At 40.8% G+C, this 20,297-nt stretch overlaps 2 protein-coding genes across 6 annotated transcripts in view; one reads left to right on the plus strand and one right to left on the minus strand.

Annotated features, from left to right (window-relative positions):
• Positions 1-398: 398 nt before the first annotated feature.
• LOC134555257 (nascent polypeptide-associated complex subunit alpha, muscle-specific form-like) lies at positions 399-6,935 on the minus strand. Its single transcript, XM_063406722.1, has 4 exons — positions 6,689-6,935; positions 6,142-6,605; positions 2,617-2,695; positions 399-535 (listed from the first exon to the last, which is right to left on the minus strand). The coding sequence occupies exons 1-4, from the start codon at positions 6,933-6,935 to the stop codon at positions 462-464; spliced, it is 864 nt and encodes a 287-aa protein (XP_063262792.1). The 3' UTR covers positions 399-461.
• RC3H1 (ring finger and CCCH-type domains 1) overlaps positions 6,375-20,297 on the plus strand; it is a 76,313-nt gene continuing 62,390 nt past the window's right edge. For 3 of the 5 annotated variants that reach the window (XM_063407715.1, XM_063407716.1, XM_063407718.1), the window contains exon 1: positions 6,385-6,544. The gene's annotated coding sequence lies outside the window, so the exon portion shown is untranslated. Of the gene's footprint in view, positions 6,545-20,297 lie in introns of all 5 variants that reach the window. The other 2 variants (XM_063407720.1, XM_063407717.1) reach the window with 2 other exon arrangements.

The raw sequence follows: 20,297 nt of genomic DNA on the forward strand, positions 1-20,297 counted from the left end.
TTGTGTTATGGCTCACATTTTTCATGCAGGTAACATGTCTGCTTAGCAAATCCACCAGCAGCACTGGGGACAAACAGACTGGAGATACTGTGGCCTTATGCACAAGAACAAATTTCTCTAACAGAACAGAAAGTGTGCTTCTCAAAATAGCTGGCATTTCTGAACAGGCTAAGACTTGTATGTTCCATGTGCGTTCAATGAGCAGATGAAAAAAATCAAATAATCTCTGAGTAATTGATGACACTTGCTTAAAATACATTAGTTTATTATCTCAAAAAAGTACACACAATGTGAGCTCTATCTGTGCTCACAGGATGTTCTGATCCTTTCACTGTTCCTTCTTTAGCAATTATATCAGTAGCTTATGTAGAAAAATAACATTAAAAATAGCTAACTCACCAAACCACAAATACTGTCTCTTTCTGTCTGGAAATAAGAGCCAATTCCAGTATTGCTAAATTTCATTCAACTTCCTGATTTCCTTCCTTCAGTAGATTTCCTTTTTTTCTTCTGTAAATGCTGCTCCTTTCACCTGCTAGAATCAAAGAACAGTAGGGAACAGCATTATGGCATGTCAGATTATAAAAGCCTTCAAAAAAGCTTGAAAAAAATCTTTGTGAACAATAAAAAGACAGTAACTTTTTACAAAATCTGTCATCTTCTTAGGTGAGTTCAAAAAATAATAGTTGAAATGTCAAATTAAACCAAAATCCTTGAGCATTAGGGTTAATGTTGTAATTCTTGATGAAAATTTACCAAAACCAGAAGGACATCACAACAGGAACAAACTGTACTGTACATGTACAATATAGAAATTTCAGTGTTTCCTGCTGAAATGGAACTGCTGGAATGATGTCTAACAGATTTTTACCAGTACAGTAATTAGAGGAAACTGAGAATACTGTGCTGAAAAAAAAATTAATATTGGAGGAGGAAATTCTTATTAAAAATGTGGGCGTTTGCATTTGTGCCTGACGAAGAAGACATGATACGCAGAATATGGTAAAAGACTAACAGAAATTGCCACACAGCTATGATCTCCAGAAAATAATCTCAGCCTACCTAAACAAATTTTGATGAGTTTTCACTGAAAATAATATTTTGTGAACTGCTTAAGCAGCATATGTTGTAGCTCCATGTATATATATATAAATATATATATATAAATGTATGTTACATATATATTTGTGTATTATAAAATTGATTTTTGTTTACAGATCTCTTTTGAAAAGTCACTGAGCAGTACAAAACACCCAGTGCAACCTCCTAAACAACATACCTTTAAAGGCAAATCTCTCAGAACTGAGATCTGAATAAGCAGCAGTTTCTGGAGATCCACACTAATATAATAACACCTAAATATGCTTTATGCAATGTTCGGATTAGCTGAGGTTGGCCTTTGGTTTTCCTGTGGGAATTGACAGTCCTATTTCTTGGAAGGTGCACTGGGGAAGTCTTGTATCAAACCAAACCAGTACCAAACTTGTGAGTCTTTATGGACAATACAAAGCAAGGATAATTCCATAAAATCATCAGCACATTGTCTTTTACAGCAGAAATGTGATGTGATTACAGAGATATAAGACAGTCTAACCTTTGATAAGGTAAAAGTGCTTTCCCTGGCAAATTCAATTGGAAAAATTATTTCAATGGCGGTTTAGTCTTGATGTAATTACTGTAACTTGCATGAGAGTGGAGGATGCACAAGGTCTAGTGGTTGGAACAGGAGGCCACCACTACTCATCTTGTCACTTTTGCTGTGTGAACATGGAAAGTTGCTTAACCTTGACAATTTAGCTTGCCCTGCAAAACGAGCATGAGGCGATGGGTTTACATGCAGGTAAGCAAAGGCACTAACTATTGCCTCACCTGTCCCTCATTTTCTCCCAGTTTTATAGTACATGAGTAATCTCACCAGAAAGGAACAAAAATTACATTATTAATTTAGATGGTTTTCAGCTTTATACACACACTGGAATTCTTATAAAATATAATTCTCTTAATTATCATCCCAACATATATGTTGCCTTCCTAAGCTCATGAAGAGGTTGCTGTAAAATGTGATGCAGCAATGCTATGAAGGAAAAGAACAAATTACAACCTAATTACCACTGGAGCAAGGAAAGAAAATAAGGGGTCATACTTGTGCTTTTCTGTTGAGACAGAATAGAAAAGGAAACACAGCAAGGAAGTAACGTGCAAGATAAAGAGGTGGCAGCATGCAGCACTTGGCAGACACTGCCCAGGGGGGCTCAGAAGCCAAGGAGATGGTTACTGGCACTGCAGTAACAAAGATGTGGTGTAGTACTGGCTCTGCCTTGCTCTGCCTGGTGGAACTACAGACTTGTGATGCTGCAAATCCTTGTACTTTCTGTTGCTTCAAAATTTTATCCCAAAGAGAGAGAAGATGTGCTGAATGACACTGGAAGGTCTGGAATTGGAGCAAAGCAGGCAATGACATGGAAGCAAAACAAGGCACTGAGGAGGAGAATCTGCAGCACACACTCCTGAGTCAGCATTCCGCATCCCACAACAGCAGTGGGACAGGGATGATGGGATGGGACAGTTAAGGTAGAGAAACCTGTAATGAGAACTCATCAAAACAAAGTTTCTTACCTGCCTTATCATTTCTTCTTTTTCCACAGCAGCTGCAGTCAGAGGGTATATTTACACAGATCTTTGCATTCCAAGTAGCCTGAAAACACAAACATTAATAACTGTACTGATATTCTACAAATTTATTATGAACAGCATCAAAGAACTACAGAAAGTTTTTAAAGAAATCTGATCTTTGGTGGGTTATTTATTTGTGCAAATTGCTGATTTGTGAATACTTGGGAGAGCAACTTTCATGGAGGAACATTCATTTTACACATACAGACTTCAGATTCCTTTAGATCCTCTAGGCTTCTTTTGTTCATGGGAAATCAAAACCTTGTGTGTTATGGTGGAGATACTGAGCATGTCCACAGTGTAAGGCTGTATTTTGCTGTCATTTTTTTATTATTTAAAATAAGCATATAAACCTGGCTCTAATAGTTGTATCTGTATCCCATGGGCTTGGATGACATTCAGCATGCTCTTTAATGAACATCTGAATTTTTTCAATGATTATGTTGGATGGATACAGTCTTCTGCTATTGTCAATGGAATTTTATAAAAGTGCAGGAATTGAGGTTTTGTTAACGTGATGGTCAATTTTCTTAACATGATGGGCAAGCATATATGATTGCTAAAGATTTTCTTTTTTATTATCTGCGGTTTATGTGCAGGAATCTTCACTGTGTAATAACTGAAATAACAAGGACATGCTTGCAGCCACCTGGAGAAGTATTTCATCCTTGCCTTCCATTCTGATATTGCAGATTTCAAAATGAGAATTTTTCCATTATTATCAGCTTTACAGGTCACATTGCTAACTAAAATAGCAAACTGAAACACTGCCAAGACATGTAAAAAAGACACATTTCTTTTTATAAAGACAGCTATCCTGGTAGCACAGTTCCAGAGCAGTTTTATATAGAAGGAGTAAATATAAAAATTGAATGGTGAGATGATACCATTTGACAGTTACACTGGTATTTTGGGTATTTCTCTCAGTCATACAGGCTAAAATGGGGAGTCATTTTTAATGTATAATTTGAAGAACATTTCTAGTGTGGCCACAAATGTCAGATCTTAGAACCATGCCTACACATTATCCCCTTTTGGATGGAAAAAAAAAGAGAAAGGAATTGAAAATTGAGACTATATGTGGTAGAATAAAAACTAATTCATGTGGGGTTTCAAGAACATAAAAGAAAGAACACTGTAAACAAATGAAGATAAATTATAGCAGATTTAACCATAAGCTGAAATGATATTTGAAAATAGTAATCCTAAAGATAAATAACATTTTGTGTTTCAGATGGTAAAGCAGTGTATCATGCAGGAAGAAATGCTGTGTAACTGGGGAAAGCAGACATTAAAAATAATCTAGGTTATCTAGTGGGATCAATTCCCAACAGGAAAACAAGCTTATCTACGGATTTCTGAACTTTCAGAAAATATAATAAAGAATAAACATTATAAAAGCCTGGCTCTGATGGAAGTCTAACGTGGAGTTTAAGAATTAAAGTGGTCATCTGAGCAGTGTTACATAATAAGAACCCTGGGTCATTTCATATCCCACTTCTTTAACTTTTTAACAATGTAGTACTGTGGTAACCTATGCTGTAATACTGAAAACCGTTGATAGCATGTTCATACTGTTAATGGAATTAAATGTTGAGGGGAAACATAAACTACATGAAAAATGAAATGTTTCCACAATACAGGAACCAAAAGAGAAAGTGGTAGAAGTCCCTGGACTGGAATATTAAAACCCAGACTGAACAGAACATCAGAACACCGAACAATCACTTGCTAGAAACTAAGAAGTAACAGGATGTCCTCAAGCCCTGACCATTTCTAGCTTCTGTGGCTTTAAGATGGTTGCAAAGAACACCTACCATTTTAGCAATTCCTAATGCCATCTTCTGCTTCTAATCAGGACCCTGACAACTCCAACAAGGTTTACATTTCTACTGTAACATTTAAAGAGGAGTCTGCAAAAGACAGCAACTGTTGATTAAAAAGTTTCTGTGGTACAGTACGTCAGACTGGTTGGAAGCACCCTAAAGCTCATCTTGTTCCAAACCCTGCCATGGGCAGGGACAACTTCCACTAGATCAGGTTGCTCCAAGCCCTGTCCAATCTGGCCTTGGATATTTCCAATTTACACGTCTTTTCTAGCTCATAGTAAAGCTCTTGCTAAGTCAAAGGTGCTCTTTGTAAATACCTTAACTTTCTGTGTTTGTAACATCTCAATGCCTGTGACTATGGCTAGAAAACTCTATTTTCAAAAATTATTAACTTTTCTTAATACTATTTTACTTAAGCACTGAGCCTTTATAAACATTAAGGTTGTTTTGGTGGAAAAGCCTAAATAGAGATTATTACTTTAGTAAAACAGATAAAAATAACACTTTTAGTTGCTACCGCCATGTTTCATGTCAAGTTAATGAAAATCTGTCTATGGCCAGTACAAGGGTCAGAAATAGGAGCTGAAGAGCAACCTTACCCTATGTGGTTTTTCCCTGTGTGTAGGAATTTCCATCTTTGGTCTGCATGTCACAACCCAGCTTCATTTTGTAGGCTGCTCTCTCTAGTCCCTGGCTCTGGGCATAGCTACTTCGGACTTGACGATATCCTATTGAAATTGTATTTCCAGGTCATGCAATGCTGCACTTCAGATGTTGGACTGACAATAATACACTGGGTTACAAAAGGAAAATAGAAAGGCAGTGATTCCCTGCACAACATCCCGCACAGTGGCATCACAGCAGGATTGATCCCACAGAGCCTCTAGCTGGGCTAAAATATTAAAACATGATAAAATATATGGGCAATAAAACGGAACTACTTAATCCATTTTTTGGTCTTTAATTTTAATATGGCTAAATTCCTTAGTATTTTCCACCATATTCACGTTCTCGTACACAGGCATCAAGCGGATGTTACCGTGAAACATCCTGATGCTGAATAATTAGCTCTTGTAACAATTTATAACTGTCAGTCAGTACGTGCTTAGTAAATGCTGCAAGTCAAGTGACTGCAAGACATTCTGTAACTGCGTTTTAAAATTTCTTCTGTATCCCAGCCAGTTCTGATTGTGATACAGGAAAGCTTGGAGAGTCCCCAGACATCTTACCTGTGGTGCTGGTTAAAGCTGAGGATGATTTGTGTCCTGCAGCACACAAAGCTACGGGGGACCTTCTCCAGCAACGAGCTCACCTCTGCGCCTTCACTTGGGACTGGCAGGCAAAACCCTGAAAGCTTTGCCCTGCACGGCTACGTAAGCGAGCAGTTAATTTGTGTTATTTTTCCCTGACGTGAGAAAAGTAACCGTCTCGAAACAACAAGGTGTGATGGCATGAGGCAACCGCAGGGTCCGCCAACAGAGGTTCCTGAGGGAGAGAAAATGGCGGGCGGGGGCCCTCAGGAAGCTCCCAAAACATCGAGCGCTCCCCAGGAGCCACTCCGTGTGTGAAAAGCCTCGGCCTCCACCCCCGAGCCCGCTAACTATGACAACAGGAGGTGAGAGGGGGGAAAAAACCCCACCTGAAAGGAGGACGGCATCTGACATTGGAGACCGTCCCTGACGGAGCGCGAGGTACCCTCCCCGAGACGGGCCATAGTTCCCCCATCCTGCCCTCCCGGGCTCCAGGCCGGGACTCGGCTGTTTCTCCCCGTCCCGGCTGTGGGGGAAGGCGGGCGCAGGAAGGGGCGGGTGGTGCGGAGGGCGAGAGAGAGAGGGAGGGAGCGAGGGAGGTGGGCGGTGAGAGGAGCAGTCGACGCACAAGATGGCCGCTGCCGGAGTGGCAGCGGGGTGGCGGCGGGCGATGGCGGCGCTGCCCCGGGGCCCGCGGGTACCACTGGAGGAGCAGCAGCAGGGCGCGGTGGCAGCCCCGGTGTGCCGGAGCTGAGGGGGCCGGTGGGCGCTGCAGGAAGCCCGGCCCGCGTGGTGAGTGCGCTGCCTCCGCCGCGGGGTGCGGGGAACAATAGGGCGGGAGAGCTCTGCCCGCCTTGCCGAGAAAGGAGGCGGAGGGGCGGGCGCTGGGACGAGATGATCTCCAGAGGTGCTTTCTACTTCTAACAAATCTGTGACTTTGTGCTTCGCCAGGCCTCAGGCGCCTGCCGGGCTCGATTTCCGAACGCCTCGGGCAGGCAGGGAGGGACCGCGGGTCGCTGTGCCCGATGGGGGGAGGCGGAGAGGGACCGGGTCCGGCTGGGGGGGGGGAGAGGCGGCAGCGCCTCAGGCTGCGGCGGCCGAGGGACAGGCGGCTTTTGTGCGTCCCTCTGCCTGCTGTTGTTTTTTCCAGGGGCTCTGCCTGCCTCTGCGTGAGAAAACTCATCCTTGTGTCGCGTTGAACAACAGAGACGGAGGGAAAATAATGACAGAGCCCTACCCTTCCCCGGGACACCTCTCCGCCCTGGGTTGTGGCTCTTTTGTCTGTCGTGCCTAAGGGAAGAGCGAGGTGGCCTTGGCTCCCTCTGCGTGGGGACAAACGATGGTGAAACCGCACAGGATCTCCCTGACTTGCACTAGTTTTTCCACCCTGGCATTGTTTTGGCTGTTGGATTACACCCACAGAGTGGGTAGGGTTTCATGCCGGGGGTGCGGTGTTGGTGTAGCTGGGATTGATGGCTGGGAATGGCCTGGTGTCAGGTTTTGTCCTCAAAAGCCATTGTGAGGTCTGTCTTGTTTTAAAGCAGGGAACTGATGCAGGTTTGGGTTTGGTTTTTTTTCCTAGGAACTGGGAGTGTTTTACCTCCGCATGCCTTTTTGTGCAGAGTGTATCTCTTATTTTTCTACATTTTAGTCAAGTGCGAGTGACAAATCATTTGTTCCTCCAGCAGAGGCTATGGTTTTCTGTGTGTTTTTGCCATATTGAAAATGGCTGAAGTGGGGGAAAAATTAAAAATTTGCAAAAATATTAAAAGGTTTAAAGTAACCTGGGTTGTAGCTGAGCTGCTTTAATCATTGTAACTGGTGTAGCAATGCTGTCATTTAATGACTGCTGGAAGATAAATGCAGCTGTTAAATTCAACATTTATACTCTATTCACGTTATTTGGCTATAGAATGGTGAGATAACACAGGAATACTGTGAGGCAGAAGTTAATCTATTCCTAAACATACCTTTCGTTACTTCTTTTAGGCTTAAAGGATGTGGAGGTGGTTAATTCTGTCAGCTATAAATGTCTGTATTGCTGCGTTTGAAGTCAACGAAGCTATATGGGACTTCATATTAGGGCTGTTAAAATAACCCGTGTTCAGGAGCAGTTTTTACAACATTGCCAGTTTCTAAGCTTCATCAGTGCGTTAATACACAATGCTGTTAATGAAATTATGGTTCCCACTAACATAAATAGAAGCAGGCGTTATCAGGCACCTTTTCCTTTCCTAGAGATAGCTTATGGCTTTGCCTTCCTGTCCTAGAAAAGGGTCTGTCAAAGCAGACAGCCTGACAGGCTGCTTGGAGGTAAATTTAGAAAAGGCAGGTACCATTCAAGCTCTCTGTTGTGACAACCAGAGACTTGAGTTTGTCAATCACTTATGAGCAGCAGGAACCTTCATTGAAATAAGGGGGGAGTCACTTGTATGGTTTTTGGTGGTTTTTTGTTTGTTGTTGTGAGGGATTTTGGCAGCTTTGTATCCAAACTAGCTTAGTTTGAAGTGAAATATTTTAGAAATTTCTGATGGGGTTGTTGTACACTGATGATTTAAAAAACTAATGTTCCAGTGAACAGACAAACGTATGAATCTGGGAATTGCAGACATTAATATCATAGAGTTTAATTTAGGGACATCTTGAGATGTGTATTATTATATAAAAGTGCTCATGCTAAAGCAGATGAAGAGAAAGGAGCAGGAATGCTTTTGGAAACTTCTGACGTGTTGTGAATGATTCACCAGCAGTCTGGGTGGAGCCATTCCCAATCTTGTTGAATTAAGCGTCACAGAAGTTGAGATTCTGTGAGTGTGTATATTAAAATAAAGCTTTAATTACTTTGTATGTGGTTCAGAAGTCTTGGGTGGCACTGATGCTGGCTACCTTTGATAGTGATAGCAAAAACTGACATACCATATAATTAGGGTCTCTATCTTTTAACTAACCAGTGCTATAAAAGGGTGTTTCATGATACTTAGGAAATTTATCTTTCCCAGTCTGTAACATGTAGTGATATGAAGGATAATTGCCTTTTTTTTAACTCTGCAGCAAGAATTACAGTTTACACACTGGATACCTGGGAAAAAAAAATTCATCCATTTGAAAGAACTTGTGGAGTCGTATCTTTCCAATGGTATGACATGTAAAACTGAATTAGAAGGAAAGAACTCATCTGCATGTGGTTCCCAAACTTCCCAAGAATCTCAGAACAGTGATGCAGAAGCCACTATAAGGTATCTTGTAAGCAGGTGACCTTTATAAAACTTTGTAATTTTTTGCAAAGCCTGCTCATTGTTTAAATTTTTTCTCGCTGCTGTGGATTCACTGAATCATTTTGCAGATGAAAGTCTGCATGGTTTTGGGGTGGTTTTTTCCACACAAATCAGGTGGTTGTTTGCTGGAGCATCCCAAGTAACATTGGCTCGTGGGCCAGGAAAACACATCTGACTCCAAGTACATGAGAAATAAACCATAGGGGAATTAGTACTTTAAAATTAATGTCTTGGACTGTACTAGGTAACGAATGTGAAACCATTCTCATACAGGAATAAAGATATGATATGCTCCTATTTTGAAAGATTATTATATAAACACACTGCACCAACTGAGATTTCAGTATGACCTTCAAGATTCATGTAGGCACTGTTACAGTAATGTAATCTGAAGTCTAGGGACTCTGTTAACTGAGAAAGAAAGCCACAAATATTTACTTATGCTGTATTACTTTCCTTTCTGTGCAGAGATTCCACAGTGTGCCCGGACTTAGCTGCAGTTCCCATCACTGAGTCTGACCACTTGTTTTACTTAAGAAGTGCATTTCTTGATAATTGCCTTTTGCATTAGTCACATTTTCTTCATTACCAGTACAGTTAAAGTGAAATGGTATTAGATTTCCAGGGGCTAACTGATTTCCTAGTGAGATTTTTTTAATTTGTGGAAGTGTGTAATGGGCCAGAAGGTGCAAAAGTCCTGATGGCTTATTATAGATAGATTTTTCTGATATAAAAATAATTTCTAGTAAGAGTGCTTAAGAAAACAGCTTTCCTGTTACTGCATGGTAGCAACTTAGCACTTAGTGCTATCTAGTGCTTCTGCCCCACATACTAGGTTAGCTTTTCTTCCCCAGGAAAAAATAAAAGTATATCAGGAAGCCTAAAAAGCACATGGAGAATAAGATCTCTCTTTATCACTTGATTGTACAAAGTAGGTAGAGGCCCACAGTGTAAGCTACTTTGTTAGAATAAAGACTTTTTTTAGCAGTGTGGACAAAAATCTTCCTTTGAGTAAGAGAAGTGAGGAGGGGAAGAGGGACAAGGGAAGAGGATTGTTTTGACACACAAAAGGATTATTATTTTCCTCATTCTGCTACATAAGAAATGTACATAAGAAAAGATAGGCAGTTAAACTGAAAAGTAGTGGAAGTGTTGCTGGAGGAACAGATCTTTCCCTTGCTTCTCATAGATTGTGACAGAGTTGCCATAATTTGATACAAAAAACATGGAAGAGAGTGTGTCAGGGAATACTGTGGTGAGGCTGGAATTCAGTATTACAGAAGCTGGAGGATTTATTGACAGTTTTGCCTTCCAGCCATGGTCACTAAAACCTTAAATGTAAGGACATATTGCTCTTGCCTCTTGCTGAGTAGACACCTTTCACTACAGATTGCTTGCAAAACTGCTTTTTAAAATATTAATTTTCAATTACGGAATTTCTGGTGTTTGTGGTGTTCATGTTATATTGATCTGAGACAGGACTGCTTCAGCTACAACACAACTGAAGAAACAAAGTGGTGTAGCTGAAATGGCTGAAATACGCTAGGCTAGGAAAATGAGATCTCATAGGTCATTCCTTATTTCTTTTAGTTTGTTTTTTGTTTTAACATGGAAAGTCTGGTTGGCCTCATCTCTCTATTATTCCAGTTTAATAGGTGTTTTTTAAATTGTCTAATTAAATACTCTTTCAAAGCAGACTGTTACATTAAAACCTGGGCATTCCGATGTAATTATTTTTCAGGATGCTTCTGTGTTTATTAGACCCTGTCAGGATAAGCTTTGAAAGCTGAGGTATGGTTGTTTTTAAACCTGTTGTTGACAAAATGCTGGTTGATCAGCTGGAGGAGCAGGAATGCTTGTAGCCTGGATCTAAAGGTCTTCTCAGCACTTTCTCCTGAACTCATTTTGAGCAATTACTTTCATTCAAATGGTGAGCAAGTTTGGAAGGGTTTTCAACTACAACTTTTAACTTCCTTAGTATTTACGAAGGAGACATCTGCTAGAGTAGCAGGAATCTCATCTCTCTGCTGTGCATTGCAGGTTTTCAGAGACTGGAAATACTTTTGATGAATTGTGTCAGCCAGTGTTGGTCCCCAACTCAAAATTAAATGCTCTCTTTAGGGCAAAAGGAGTAAGTTTTAGGGAAGGTATTACAGAGTGAATGAATGGAAATTCATGCCACAGAGGGTGGTCTTAATTACTTGCTTTTTAATAAACCAAGTTGTGTGGAACACTCCCAGTGTTGGCTAGCATTTAACTTTCTCCGTGCTTTGTTTTCAGAGTAAATGTTACTCCTAATGACTTCGCACTCTTCACTTTTTGTAGCAATTGTGTTTGAATTAGTAACTGCTCTGTGTCCTACTACAGTGACTGTGTAATATAAATGCCCTTCAAAAGTGCAAAATAAAACTCTTGCTGTTGACTTACTTTTCCCGTAAGTCACATTCTGTCAGCTTGTTCTCCTTCCACCTCCATTCCTTTTGTTACCACTTTAGAATGGAAGTCCTTCAGGTACTATTTGATGTTAGAACTGTACCAACAACTGCAGCTGTAAGGACTTCATTATGCAGCCACTCACTGTACAGCAAGACTGAAGTGTTTGTCCTGTGGGCTTTTAAAAATTCTCTGCTAAGGTGCAAGAACTGAAGGAGAGACCTTGAAATTAATGGCAACTAAATTGTAACACAACAGTAGAAAGTGAATTTGATTAGCTTATGTGGCATTCCTGAATTGTGGGAGGTTGCATAAATATTATTTTATGACCATTAATGATTCTGGCAGTTACGCAGGCCTAATGATAATTGAATCTCACCTTTCTGGATATAAGCTGTTCTCTGGGAGGCTTAGTAGAAAAAGTTTCCCTTGCCTTTATAAGTGAGCATTATGCTAATGAAATCTTGGAAAATCTGCTCATGACTCCAGTGAAGCAATCATCTCTGTTTGTGCTGTGTCACAATTTAAAAATCCTATTTCAGTGTACAAAAATTAAGCCTGGGTTTTGTGCCACAGATTGAAGTGGTTTGAAGAGATAGGAAACAGCAACGTGCTGTCCTGCTTTACAATCTATGTGTGGAAGAAAGAGCAGGAATTGTGAAGCAAGTCTCAGCCTCCACCCTCTCCAAATGAAAAATCTTCACAGCTGTGTATGATGTTGCATATGTAATTTTTGAGCTCTCCTAGAGCAATTATTTGTTTAACATAATGTCTGGGAAGTTTGTTCTAGATGTGTCTGAGGGGCTTCATACCAAATCACCGGTCCCCTAATGTAAACAGAGCCAATTAATCACATTTGAAAGGTCTTGATAAATAGCTGTTTATTGTCATGCACAAATTGTCACTGGTCACCTGCCTTTTGTTGTTGTATGGGTAGACAAAATCCAGAAAGTTCTGGAAGCTGGAAAATTATTTGCTCTTATTTAGCAGCTCTGAAGGACAGTAATTCTTGGTCTTGCTTGCTTTGTAGAGGGGATGTGGATTTTGGATCAAAAATAGATGAGAAAAGGGCAAAGTCTCGCAAATTACTAAAGCAATTGCAAAAGAAGTACCACTCTCTGATGTACCTTTCCAGTCTTGAAATAACTTTTTTCTAACAACTCTTTGCCTCTTTGCTTGCTAAAATGTTCTGTTTTCTTTGTAGGATTTTTTTTTTTCCTGAATGCGTGGTTATCTTTGCCTCTCCTGCTCTCTTTAATGGTCTTTCATTCTCTGGTAGTCTCTATTTTTCTTCTAATTGTTATTTTTAAATTAACTTTGTTCTGGTCTGAGCCACTGATCAGTTCAGCCAGCTAATGCAGGTAACAGAGATGGCTTTTTGCCTCTTAGTTTCATTGCGTTATAGTTCAGAGTTGCAGGATGGGTGGTTTGGATAATGGAGCAACCTGTGGTACTCTCTGTTCTTGGACATGACTGAGGACTGTCGAAATAGCACTGCTTCCTCTGGAACTGATGAGAAGTTAGGGAGCATTGTGACAACTTTGTTGTTGTAAATTTGAAAGCAGAGATGGAGAAAGATAAAAATAAGTTAGGCTATACTGGCCTGATGAGATGGACTGGGTTAGTTAAACTAAAGGCAACGACTCAGGCTGTCCTTCCTGTTTTATGAGTCATTCTGCCATTTGATTGTGGGAGAAGGGCTCCTGTAGAATTAATTAAAAAGGAGGCCTTTTTAGTGCTGCAAAAACCTATAGTCAATTTTAAATTTAGTCTTTGTTGTTTAAACCAGGCCTTATGGATAGAAGCCTTGACACTGTAACCTCTTTGTAAGTAAATCATAACATTGGAAAGAAAATGTTATTTGGGAGAGTGAGAATTGCTTTAACTTCAGTTGCTTGGAATAGACCAGACTATTTTCAATGTAACTGGTTTGTTGCCAGCTATTGTCATATTCTACTGCAGAGATGTGAGCCAGCAGGACTGTCTTCTGGATTTGCTGATCTGTGTGTGGATTATTGTTTCCTGTACTTGTGTGCTGTATTAAATCATGCTAGCTGAAGATACCTCTCGCATGCTACCTTCCAATGCTGCTTGTCCACTGTTTTGTAGTTTATACAAAGCCATCTTCTTGGTTTGAAGATGGCTCGCTTTGATTCCATGTAGTTTTGTCTCCTGAACATTTTATTCTATTTTGAGGACGTATTTGTGCTAAGAATCTTCAGGGACATGAATAATTTCAGTGCACAGAACAGGTGCTCAAAGTAAGGGGTGGCTGTGTTTGGAAACCCTCTAAATCATCCCATCTCTGTTTTTTATAAGAGGCTCCCTGTTGATAACAGTATGAGAGTAGAGGTAACTTAGCTCTAACTTGTGCCAAAATGCTTTGGGAAACTGAGCTCCTCTGCTTGCCCTTCAGTGATGCTGCTTAGCATTTTACTGTGACCTGTCTGTAGGCATCAAGGTTGGAGTGCAAGATACTTCTATTTTTTATTAAAATAAAAAAGTGAAAGGCTGTGCACAAAGCTCTCAAACACCTTAACCACGAAGCAAAAGGCACAGCCCAGTTGGTTGCAAATCAAAATAAATTCCTTAAGTTATACTTGTACTAAATTTACCCCTTTTCTCTAATTAATAGACTTAAGACTTACCTTCTCTCTTAGGAGTATGATTTTTGCAGAATATATTCTTAGTGAGAGAAAACTTGGCAAAATTTTAATCTGTCCTTAATGCATGATGTTCTTTCTCATTTCTGTAGCATTTGCTAAAAGGAAAAAATAAAAATAGGACTAATAAGATAGTACCAACACTGGCGAGTAGCTTTCAGGCTTTTTTTTTTTCTTTTAGCATTCATTCCTTTACCAGGAGTATTGGAAATTCATCAGTTTAGGCAGAATAACCTAAGTGTCAACGTCTGCACTGTAGTTCCTAGGAATGTAATATTTCCCTCCTGATTTTCTGTAAATCTGAGTATTTACATGACTTCAGCAAACAGAGACCTTTTCTGGTCCCTCCTTTCTCAGTGGAACTTTTCTGTCAAGTGCTTGTAACAAAATAGCGCTCAAGGGCTGGGTAGGGATGTCTGTGGGTGTGTTTCTGAGAACTGTATGCTCACACCAGTTTTTATGTGAGTTTTTATATCACTAGACCGGTTGAGAATAGAACCTGAGCTCTGTCAGATTGAAGCTTGGCCATGACGTGTGTGATTTCAGGACATACCAGGAAGAAAGGCTTTCGCAGAAATCCTTGGTATTGGCGTTTGAGGGTGTGATGATGTGGCTATCGCATTAGGCACTGCAGGAGAGGAAAGGGGTGTGGAGTCAGCATTACTCACCAGGTATTAAAATACTCACAGGTAGATTTTAGCTAAAATTTCGATTGAAAAAAGATCAACATTCTACAGTGTCTTCCTGTGAGTAATACCTGATAAATAAAAATATGACTTGTCCTTCCCCAGGAGAGGCGGGTGGGGGAAAAAGCCCTTGCTTGTTTGCCAGTTCATATGACAGTAATTGGGAGCCTTCAGGAAGGGGAATGAGTGACAGCAGTCCTTTCCTTCAAGAACATCTGATCATTCATTAATGTAATTTCAGAAACTTGGTGTAGCTTTTGAGAAGTGGGGAATAGTCAGTGATGTTGATGTGACAAGCTGCTGTGTGAGTTGTCATTACAGAATATAAATTGACAGTAAGCCTATGGAAATCCAGTGACTGGAGTATGCTAATAAATACATTTAAATACTTTGTTCTTTGTGTGTAAGGTTTTGCATGCTCAATAATTCCCAGTGCAGTTATGAGGGCTTCACTAGTGCTATTACAGCTGCCTTTGGCTTACCCATTTTTAGAATTTCCTCTTTTGAATTGTTTGTCATTAGGTTTTAGCTTACTGTCATTGCTTTAATTCCAAAAACAGCAAGTGGCTGAATACAGGAATGTGTAAAGGCACTACGTGGGTGGTAAGAGAGTTTCAGTGCCTAGTTTTCCTTTCCTATACCTTATCATATATTTGGATACCTGCTGTTTAACCAGAGTTACACAGCACAAGTCTGAGGAAATTTAAATTATCAAATCATGCAAATATTGGCTGTACATGGCTGGCTTGTCATTTGTCATGGCTTGGACTGCAGCAACAGTGGTGCAGTGGGCAGCTAAGTTCTATTTCTAAGATTCTTAAAAGTAGGAAATTTGAAAACTAGAAGGATCTTTTTGAGTAATCCATGTGTGCCATCGCTGTAAAACATGGATCAGATGTACTCAGTGTGCTGGGAGGGGTGGCACTGCAGTCAGGGGGTGTAAAGGCTCAAACACTTGCAGTCTCATAGCAGCCTGGGACAATGCCTGTTAAAAGCTCGTGGTGAGCTGTCGCTGCTCCAAGGAGATGGTTAATGGAAATTAAATCACCCAAGTGAACTACAGAGTTGCTTGATTTTGCAGCTACTGATACTTTCTTTCTGAGCATATTTCAGTCTTATCTTAAGATACCAGACTAGATAAGCCTTATCTAGTCCAGTATCTTAGTTTTCCTTGAGTGAAATCTGAATTTCTGTGAATAAAGTTCATTAATGCAAGTGTACCCTTTGCTTTTAAAAAGATAAGCTGGTTCAGCATGCTGTGGAGATCTGTGTACTTTTTAGTAACTTTTTAGAACTCTGGCAGTAGTTTGTGAGATTGTGTCCCATGTATTCTTTATTTTACATCTTTCTGGTTGCTGATACTGCAATAATGTAGGTGTAATATGTTTTGAGAGATTAATATATCTTTGAAGTCTGTGAACAAGAAAAAATCTCCTTTGTGGACTGCTCCATTTAGAATAAATCTCATGCAAAGTAAGCAGTAAATAAGAAGACTTTCTTGTAAAAGACAACATTTCCTATTTGGAGGAGAACTGTTTTTACAAGTCATAAGCAGCAAAATTCATCAAGTTGGCACTGGATTTTTAGTAGTTTACTCCCAAGATTATTGTGTTTTGCCTTCTTGATTGAATGATTTTTCAAGTTATGTAACTTTAAACTTCTATAACTAAGGTTATGATTCAAAACCTCTTTATAAGAGGATGTAGGATATTCGTTTTCCCAGTTGAATTCAGGCTCCTGAGAAAAATAAATATACCACTTATCCATTACTGATAGGAGGATCAGTGAGATGCTGGGGGTTGGATTTTTTCTCTTCTACTTGACTATCTTATGTTGTTTGCTCTATTAAAAGAAATACAAGGCAGCAGCTTTCATTTTTGTGGTTAAGCTTGAAATGTTTGTTACTGGTTTAAGAGAAGGTGTTTAATGGAAACCCTGAGATTTAAGCCTTTTGTTTCCATTCACTAAAACTATGGGTACTTTTGTCATGCATTTTACACTGGCCAGAAGCCAGGTACTCACAAAAAAACCTCAAAAAACTATTCATTAATTCTCCGCTATAGTTGAGCAGAGAAAGGGGAAAGAAAACTAAAAGACTCATGGGGTGAGATAAGGATTAGAATAAAACACAGGCTCAAATATTGAAAGGTATAAAGAAAAATTTATTAATGGAAGTAAAAGAGGATAATGAGAACTAAAATAAACCTTTAGAACACCTTCTCCCCACCCCAGTCCTTCTTTTCCCTTCATTGACAGCACAAGGAGACAAAACATGGGGTTTGTAGTCAGTTTGTCAGTTCTAAAAATCTTTTCTTCAGTTCATTTAGGGAGAGGAGTCTCTTTTGTTCTGCTGTGGGGTCCTTCCCTCGAGAGACAGTTCTCTGTGAACTTTTCAAACATGGTTCTAATTTTCACAAGTAGCAGTCCTGCCCAACCTGCTGCAATGAGAGTCCCTCCCATGGGAAAAGCAGTCTTCCCACAGCTGTTTTTCCTGGGCCATTTAGTTCATGGGATGTAGGTTTTAAGGATGAGCTGTTCTAGTATAAAAGCAAGGGTCCTCTTTGTCTGTCTCTGGAAGCAAGAGATCTCTCTGTCTCTGTTCAAGTTTCTCATTATATCACAGCTTTTCAGCATCCACACGCTCCAGTGTGAGCACCTTTTTTTTCACAGGCTGTGGGTGAATTCTGCATCCCTCCATGCACTTCCTGAATTACAGTGAAACAGTTTGTTGTGTTATAGTCCTCACCACGGCTTGCAGAAGAATCTCAGCTCCGATGCCTGGAGCACTTCCTTCTCCCCTTCCCTCCTTCTCACCCACCTTAGTGTCGCCATGTTGTTCTCACATGTCTTCACCTTTTCCTTTTTTCTGACTCAGGAGAGAATTGATGTCTGTAGGTTTGCTTGTTCTCAAGGTCTGTCAGCTGAGAAGTTTTTACAGAGTTCCGCAGCACTGAAAGGTTGATTCTGTCCGAGGAACGCATCGGGAATTGCTCACCGTGCCTCTCACTGCTGGTCACATGGTGCCCGCTGGCTCCTCTCAGTGCCTCTGCTCATGCAGGGCACCGAAAGAGAAAAGCTGCTGCTGCTTCTGCCCTTCTGTTTGCAGCACAGCTGGCTGAGAGCAGCTAAGCAAGTTCGTTCAAGCCACGCCAGAATGGCAGCGGCCATGTGGCGCCGATCTTGGCCATGCGGTCCCAGCTGCATGGCACTTCCCAGCGTCAGGATGGGAGCGGTCACTCCTGGTCTCAGCTGGGCACTGCCCCCGGCCGCACGGGTGCTCCCAGCACTCGCCTGAGCTGCATGGGTGCTCCCGGTGGTGGCCCTGGCCACATGGGTGCTCCCAGCGCTGCCTCCAGCCTCGTGGTTTTGGCTGTGTGGCTGCTTGTGGCTCCAGGATGGGCCCCCCCATGGCATGGGCCTGATGACCATGCAGGGAAGGGGCCCAGTGCCTCCCTAACCACCCCTCAAAGAGGCAGAAGAAAGATGAATTGCGTTCCTTTTTTCCTTTATAAATGTGTCACCACAGAGGTGTTGCTGACTTCTCTCATTGGGCCAGCCAGTATGTCCATCGTCAGAGCCTTTAGGGATTGGCTCTGCTGGACATTGCTAGAAATTTCGAGGAGCTTCTTTTTCAGAAGCCGCCTCTGTGGCTTCCTCTGCCCCCACTAAAAGCCAGATACTGTTAAACTAACACAGCTTTTAATGATATTGTCAAGCTGTAAAGAAAAGATTCTATTTTTATAAATCTGGAAGGTGAGACTGACACCAAGACTGCAAAATATTTAAGGATGGGGTTTTTTTCATGTAATTGAAGGTTGCATGAAAAGTCTCATTCAAAAGGAGCACCCTGCCCTAGGCTATTTTTGGCCTCTAGAACTGCTTTTTTTAGCAGTGCTACAAATTGAATCACCGGCTGCCAGTATCGTTTAAAACAAGCGAGGCTCAATTACATTCTGAGTCAGATGTACCTGAATTAACCTGCTTTTCAGCAACAGTTGTGTGACCTCTCCTGCTGCTACTTAAAGACTTTAAGCCCTGTGTGAACAGTAATTTAACACTGCCTAAAAGTCTTGAGCAGGTTTGTCAGTGCTGAATAGTGTTTGGAATTTTACATCAAATCTGTTAGAGGTGTGGAGAAGATCTTGTCTAGTGTGTTGACTCACTAATTTTTTATTTATGCAATTGTTAACAAGAGAGCTGAAATTCTCCAGGCTCAGTGCCATTTCTGCCACAGCTGCCTCTTGACCTTGGATGACTCCAGAGCTGTAGTGTAGACGAGGTTGTGTTATTAAAACACAATTGCAGTCTCTGTCATGGAAACAGGTGGAATAAGATAAAGAACATGAGTTTCACAGATGAGTAATATTCCTGCTATTATTGCAAGTGAAGCTATTACAGGACTCAACAAAGAAGTATATCTGGTTTCGTTTGGGCCCTGTAAGCTATTTTTGTATTGACTGTTGTAGCATTTACAATTGCTTCCTTATTTGCAACTGGGTTCTGGGAGCAGTAAGGTGGTGTGAGTTAGGGACTGCTAGAGCATTCTCTGGGCAGTACTTCATTCAGTGCTGTAACCACAATGAGCTGAAAGGATGGCTTTGACTGTATTTGCATAACGTGCACCATTAAACATTGCTTAAATCTACCATTGTTTTTGGAATTAGATAGTTTTGGTGTGGATTTAGTAAAAAGGAACAGTTCCACAAATTATTGCTCATATTCCTTATTCCATTTCACCTACTCTCCTCATTCCAGCCTGTTCGTGTAAGTCATTCTTATTGTTAGGATTGCTGAACAGCATTTAGGTAGCTAGTTAAAATTTAGTCATTACTTTCAAGATGGCTTCCATTAATGAAGAAATACATAAAAAGTCTGTGTTGCCCTGGTTGTGCCCAAATAAGCTGCTTGTGAAACTACACTTAAAAACTTGACAAGTCTACTGATGCTAAAAGTGTCTGCCTTGAAGTTCCTTCTGTGCTTCCCACATTTTTTTCCTTGTTTCCAGGACTTCTTAAGCATTTAACAGATCTGGAACATCTTTTGGAACCTTTTAGAAGCCAATGTGAGAAGGAAGGGAATTTGGTTTGGATAGGCCTGGGTCCTTAGCAGAGATGAAGCATGGGCATGGAGGGTACTTTCTCTGAAGTAATTTAAACTTGCCCGCTCTAAGCCTATGCTTGAAAATGCACGTGAAATGCTAAATGGATAAAGTTTCAGTATCTGTCTGCCTTGGTTGTGGAATGCAAATATGAGTCTGTCTGCTTGGGTCCTCACAAGGCTAGGGTGGTTACCACACATTAGTTTATTTGGAGAGATTACATTCTGCTACTGCTGTGCTAAATCTCATTTGAAGTATCATGCTTTTAGGTAGTGGCTGTGATTTGTGCTTTGTTTACAGCTCGGGTATTTTCAGAGAATCAGAGTGGATCAGGTTGGAAGGCCACAGTGGGTCATTGGGTCCTACCTTCCTGCTCCAGCAGGGTCATCC

This window comes from Prinia subflava, chromosome 10 (assembly GCF_021018805.1).
Source record: "Prinia subflava isolate CZ2003 ecotype Zambia chromosome 10, Cam_Psub_1.2, whole genome shotgun sequence".
NCBI lineage: Eukaryota > Metazoa > Chordata > Aves > Passeriformes > Cisticolidae > Prinia > Prinia subflava.

Bases quoted from the DNA above. Each gene is read 5' to 3' on its own strand.
- LOC134555257 (XM_063406722.1), bottom strand. From the start codon at position 6,935: ATGAGTTTTCTCACGCAGAGGCAGGCAGAGCCCCTGGAAAAAACAACA. The intron at 6,606-6,688 runs GTCACAGATTTG...TTTCTCGGCAAG, and splicing joins GAGGCCTGGCGAAGCACAAA to GCGGGCAGAGCTCTCCCGCC. The intron at 536-2,616 runs GTAAGAAACTTT...CTTTGATTCTAG, and splicing joins AAGAAGAAATGATAAGGCAG to CAGGTGAAAGGAGCAGCATT.